This window comes from Fukomys damarensis, unplaced genomic scaffold (assembly GCF_012274545.1).
Source record: "Fukomys damarensis isolate Sample0158 unplaced genomic scaffold, DMR_v1.0_HiC HiC_scaffold_14, whole genome shotgun sequence".
Lineage (NCBI taxonomy): Eukaryota > Metazoa > Chordata > Mammalia > Rodentia > Bathyergidae > Fukomys > Fukomys damarensis.
Window position 1 is genome coordinate 25,882,808 of NW_022900926.1, and position 6,000 is coordinate 25,888,807.

General features: G+C 40.9%; 1 protein-coding gene across 10 annotated transcripts in view; it reads right to left on the reverse strand.

The window, feature by feature from the left end:
• The window catches only part of Tulp4 (TUB like protein 4), a 191,751-nt gene that overhangs the window by 25,001 nt on the left and 160,750 nt on the right, over positions 1-6,000 (reverse strand). For all 10 annotated transcript variants that reach the window (XM_033763287.1, XM_033763288.1, XM_033763286.1 and 7 more), the window contains 2 exons: positions 3,397-3,621; positions 2,169-2,403 (listed from right to left, as the gene is read on the reverse strand). In XM_033763287.1, the coding sequence (XP_033619178.1) occupies positions 2,169-2,403; positions 3,397-3,621 (460 nt within the window). The remainder of the gene's footprint in view (positions 1-2,168; positions 2,404-3,396; positions 3,622-6,000) is intronic.

A 6,000-nucleotide genomic window follows, 5' to 3' on the forward strand; every position in this document is an offset into this window, starting at 1 on the left:
TGTCCTCTGAGCTAGTTTATATGTACCATTCAGTTGGCAATTAATCATATTGTGCCTTGTGATATAGCTTCTATTTTTGTCATGAGGTATTTAAATCTGGACTTTTTAATCAAACTTTTCAAGTGCTTAAATTTTCTTGTCACCTATAAGGGTTTACAAATCGCTTAAAAGCAGATATACTCTACTACTACTTACCACTCTCTGGAGACTCAAGTACGTGATAGAGTAGGTGACACATCTGTTCATTTGCTCTGATTTGCAACTTTTAATTATAAAAATTATCAAAATAAAACACCTCATTCCCCAAAGGACTGTTAGCAGTGGAGTCAGTTGTGCTTTATATGAGCTGATAAATGTGACATTAGAGAAAAACAGCCCATTTGGCATGGTCAGGTTAGGACTCAAATCTGGCCTCCTTTAGAGGTGCAGCTTTGAGGCCCACGCACCTCCTCCACACTGTGGGAATGAGGCACATGGTCAAGTACACAAGCTCTTCACCCAAGTGATCCTAACATTCAACTTCAGCATAGGTTTTAGGGAGTTGTATCCATTGAAAGGCACTTCAAGATGTTGACATCCAATGAGAACATGTGTGCAGGCTCTGCTCAGAACCTATCCCATGTACCTCTCTCTACTCAACCAGTGATTGGCTTTCCTTTTTGCTTTCTCTGAAACCATGTTTTCCTTCTAAGTTAATGTCTGCTCTCTTTTCTGTACTCCCTACCTTGCTTTCCACCTGCTGCCTCCCTGCCAGTCCAATTCTTCTACTTGCTTTGTTCTTTGTACTAGTTTGTCTCATGTCAACAAACAAATGACGTTTCCAATTTTTAAAGTAGAGCTTTGCTGCTGTTATATGGTAACACTGACAGCAGAATCTGCCACAGATGCTGAGCAAACAATGCAGAGCAGAGGTGGAGTAACTGCATAAAATATAAGTGCATGTGAATGAAGCCCACTGTACTGTGCTTTAGGATGACTCTAGGCATGCACAGGTCACTGTAGGTTTTAGAGACATCACAAGGGATTTAGCCAGTTTAGTGGGTTGTAGAATGATGGTCCAAGGTAGTGGGAAAATACAAATAATGAAAATAAATCTAACCCAACTAATGTTGTTTTAAGGTTTAGGGTTTATAAGGCACTGAGGATATAAAGATGAAATAGTTTCCTCCCTCCAGGCCCTCAGGATTCAGGAAGGGAGGGTGTACAATGACCATAGTGCTCTGATCAGGACACCACCAGTGCATGACTGGTTATGGGCACTGAGAACAATGTTCATTCTGCATTCGGTGATGGGGAAGATTTCAAAGGGAGGTACAAGACTAGGACTAAGTGGTACAAAACCCCAAAATCTGGGATCCTAGAGAGAGGTATGCAAAAGCATCTTCAGCTAGGCAATGACACTGACTGATACTATGGTTTAGATCTAAAATGTCCCCCAAAGTCTCATATATTCAGAGGTGGGGCTTTTGGGGTGTTATACTCATTAGTGAATTAATACACTGATGAATTCATAGCTGAATGTGCCATGAGCCAAGTTAAACCTCTCCTTCTTTAAGATGTGAGTGTTGGGTATTTTGTCCCAGCAATGGGAAAGCTGACTACTACAACTGAGCAATGATGATCAGCACAGAAGGGAATTTTAGAAGGATGGTGATTCATCATATCAAAACCTTTGGGATGAGCAAGAAATTTTCACTGGTAAATCAGCTAAAAAGCAGCTAATAGTGGATTAGTGAGGGGCAGAGGCAAAAGGTAGAGGAGTAGGCTAATGATTTGAAAATTTAAATTTATCATCTACTCCAAGAGGGCCGAAACATACCATGTTATTTTCAAATTGTCTCAATACTGTACTATGGTATTCAATGTATGCTTAATGGTTAACTGTGAGAAGACTTTCTTGCGGCTAGAAGCCCTGTACTGGCTTCCCTTTGACTATTCACAACCCCAACTACCTGATGCCTATGAAACACTGTTAAAAAAAAAAAAAAAAAGCCTGTTAGGATATTTAGAGAAGTAAGGGATCTGAAACATAATAGTTTCAGGACATACCATGCTAGCCAACACATGCTCACACTTCATAAACAGGATTCTCTTTGCATGAGTTATAAGGTCTGACATTCTACAACCATGCAAGAATAAGGTCTCAGTTACTCTGGTAAGAGGCCTACCTGATTTGCTGTCTGTCCGTGGGTCCATGATGACGAACTCTGGCCGCAGCTTGCTGACACGCCTCCCCTTAAGGATGGGTACAAGCCCACCCAGGTATTCTAGGTAGAGTGTGTAGCATGGGCCACCCACCTCCGGGTCATCCTCTGTGCGCTTCATGGTGCAATGTAGCCGCTCATTGCCAGCCGAGGGGTAGCTGACAAAGTCTCTCATGTTGTTGGGGTCTGGAATTGGAGGCTAGAATAGGACACAGGCAGAAAAAGAAAGATGGAATTCCAGAGACACAGAGAGAAACAGAGAAGGAATAGAGCAGGTCAACCAAAAAGTCACTGTTACTCCAACAGAGTACAGGTTGGCAGCTTGACAGAAGTTAATTACATGGTGCAGTTTACCATGTGAATCACCCACAGTGGTTCACAGATGTGGGTGCACATCATCTGTTTTTTCTAATACAATATAACATACCATGGTTGAGAACTGCTGGTATGGAATTAATACTATAAGGCAACTTAGAAAAAAAAAATCACAAGAGATTTTAGAAGTCTGATGTAAAAGCAAGAAATTATCAGAACAAATCAATCTGATACTTAGAAGTTAAGGGAACCCATGAGTAGCTACTGGTAGGTCTATTCCACATGCTGCCACAGTTTCTGGAAATAGTCTGTATAAAATTTAGCTGGCAGGTGTCCTGCATAGGGGTGGTCTGGTGGCATAAAAGAGAGGTAAGGTGGCCCTAGAATTGCATTGAGTCTAATCTTGACTATTCCTCTAACTATATATGGGGCAGGGCAAGTCACTTCACTTTTACAAACTTGTTTCTTGTTTTCTTAAATGTCAGAATCTGCCCAAAGTCAGGACTGAACCAAATATCTTTCATAAGGTATTTGTGTAAAGTTTAATATATAAGAAGTGCTAAATAAATGTCCATTCCTTTGAGCATCAGGATGACACAGGAGTCAAGCTGGGAAAATCAGGGTGACCATAAGAAAGATAAGGCCCAGTGCACTTGACAAATCTTACACAGGCATTAATAGGGATGCTCAGTATAGGCAGAGCAAGGCCCCATAGTACACAGGCAGCCATCCCCAGGCACTCTGGCGGAAAAGCAGATAGGTTCTGCGTGTATGCTCTGCTATCCTGCCCCATCTGTCCTGTCTCTGCCCTCCTCTTGGTGAGCAGTGGGTGGCAGACAGATGGGAAAGGAGAATCAGGGAGGGTGGAAGGCTTTACCTTAATGGTGGGGATGAAAGCAGTAGAAAGGTAAGAACAGAGGCGAGGAGGCAGGGTGAGCTTGCTGATGTCCTTATCTTCTCGCAGAGTGCTGGCAATGGCCTGCTGGCACAGCAACTGTAGGCTGGACACCCGATGCTCCACACGAACTACATATAGGGCTGGCCCTGAGGCCATCAACAGCCGTGAGTCCCGGTGACCCCAGCAGATGGAGATGATGGGGCGCTGCCAGGCAGTGAAGGGAAAACAGTGTTTAAGCTTTTTATCTTCTGGTGAGCAAAGGAGGGTAACACACACTGGTGTCAGCAAAATAAGGCAGCCGACAAGTTTTGAGAATACTGGTTTAAAAAACAAAATAAAGAATGTTAAATAGTATATTATGAACATTGAGTACTATTGTTGAAAAGTAGTTAGATTTCATGTCTAAGCACAAATAGAGGAATGGCACAGTTCTATAATGTTCATTACATGATTCATCTCATTTAATTTGGTGTCACAAATCCTAACAGTTCTGTAAAATGGTGTTTCTACTTTCTGTAGAGGCAATCAACCTGGGGCATAGTCACCCATATTTCTTACTGAAGTGCTGGTCATCTATATCCACAAATTACTCAGTAGTGGTTCCCACAGCTTGGGGAGGTGGTGAGCAGGTAGACCAGATGACTCTTCTCTTCTGTACTTGAGCATGGGGTACCAGCTGTGTGACCTGGGGACTATTCCATGGCTGGAAGCCTCCCACTTTTCTCAGAAGTCAAATGGGACATGAGGATTAAAGGAGATGATGGTGTCAAGAGTGCTTCTGGGACCCATCACAGGCTACAACCCAGGTATTAAGTCATGCTGTTCTGTTATCCTCTAAGTAACAGGGCAGAAAAGACAAGGAGAACACTTTCTGGAAGGGGGAGAGATGGGGAAATAGAGTTCCTGTGGTGGCTCATGAAGGGTTTCTGGCTGTCATTTCCATTGAAAAAGCAGGATAAAATCCAAATATGCATGTCAGAAACTTCTTGTACTGAAAAAACTCAAAGCTCAGGGGTGCCATCTAAGTGAAGAGTTGTGATGGAGAATCTGTGAGATTTGTTGATTCTGATCCAGACAGATGGAGCACTAATTTAATGAGGTCTTAAGGGGTTTCAGAGATCAAAACTGGGAATATCAGATCTATTACATGAATGACAGATAGGAACAGAATTTTCACAACACTTTAGTGACAAGCATCAAGATAAAAGGAACTCATGAAGATATTTCCTCAAAATAGCCTCCAGGGTCAGCTAATCCTGGTTTCAACTTCAAAGCAAAAATGTAACAGTAAATATAATCCATTTTGCATTTCCATTCATGAGTCCAGGCAGCCAGAGGGTCCTACCCTCCACCACCAAGGAGGACCATGTAATTGTTGGCTGTGAAGCCTGATGTTCAACCACATATGAGGCTTCTGGAGCTCTTCTAACCTGGACCTCTCACGAAATGATCCCACACAGCGGGGCTAATTCATTTACAAAAATGCATGATCATGCTGAAGATAGGGCAGACCAATATATTAAAAATATATACAAAATTCTTTAGCATTATCAAGCCCTATTAGCACCAAAATCACACTTAATCTTTTTCTGGTGGTACTAGGGATCAAACTCAGGGCCTCCTGCATGCTATGCACGCACTCTGCCAATGCACAACATCCACAAGCCTTATGCTTAATCTTAAAGATATAATGCTTCCCTTTTATCACTGAGCCTCTTATAATAATATTCCTAAATTAGAGCTCAAGCTATGAAAAAGTTATCATTCAGCACAACCTGACTTGTTGGAGATGGCTGCAAAAATATGGTGTGTCTTTCCTCCAATTTTCCATTCTTTTTTTTTTTAATTTTTTTTTCTTTTTATTGAGGTTATTGGTACAATCTAGGTATACAATACAATTACATTCATCATTGGGATTCTGTACCTTTACATAATAGATCTTGATTCTCATTTTTCCCCTTGTCCCTGCCCTCCCTTCAACCCCTCCTCCCCTCCCCATTTACAAACACTTTATTTCCATTTTTTCAGTTTCTCATATTTTTTTCCTCTCCCTTATTACCTCTCCCCCACCCTTCCCACTTTCCTTACACCTTTAGCCCTTTATTTCCTATTTCACATTATTAATTGTCTCATTAGGATCCTGTGTACTATTATAGTTTTTCACACCAAAGAAACTATTCGGTATTTCAGTTAAATAAATCTCTGTATGAACATTAAAAATAGGGAATCCTAAAATAAAACTAAAAAGGAAAGTAAAAGAGAAAAGGCAATGATGTAACGTCAAAATAATCCTTAATTCTGGAGATGAAAATGGTCCCTGAACATATTTAAATTGCTTCTCGCTCTTATAGTCTTATCTTATTCTTTTTTCATTATTTAGAGAATACTTTCTTAGTTTCTGTAATCAAACCCACATAGATATGACCTTACATATTTAGTACAATGTGTTACCCCTGTACACAGGGAAAAAAATAAAAATAAAAATAAATTAACATTTCTAGACCAATACGGTTGTCCATTTCTGTACAATGCCAAGTCAACACAGTAAATTGGGATGACTTTTTCCAAAGTTGGCAGCACCAT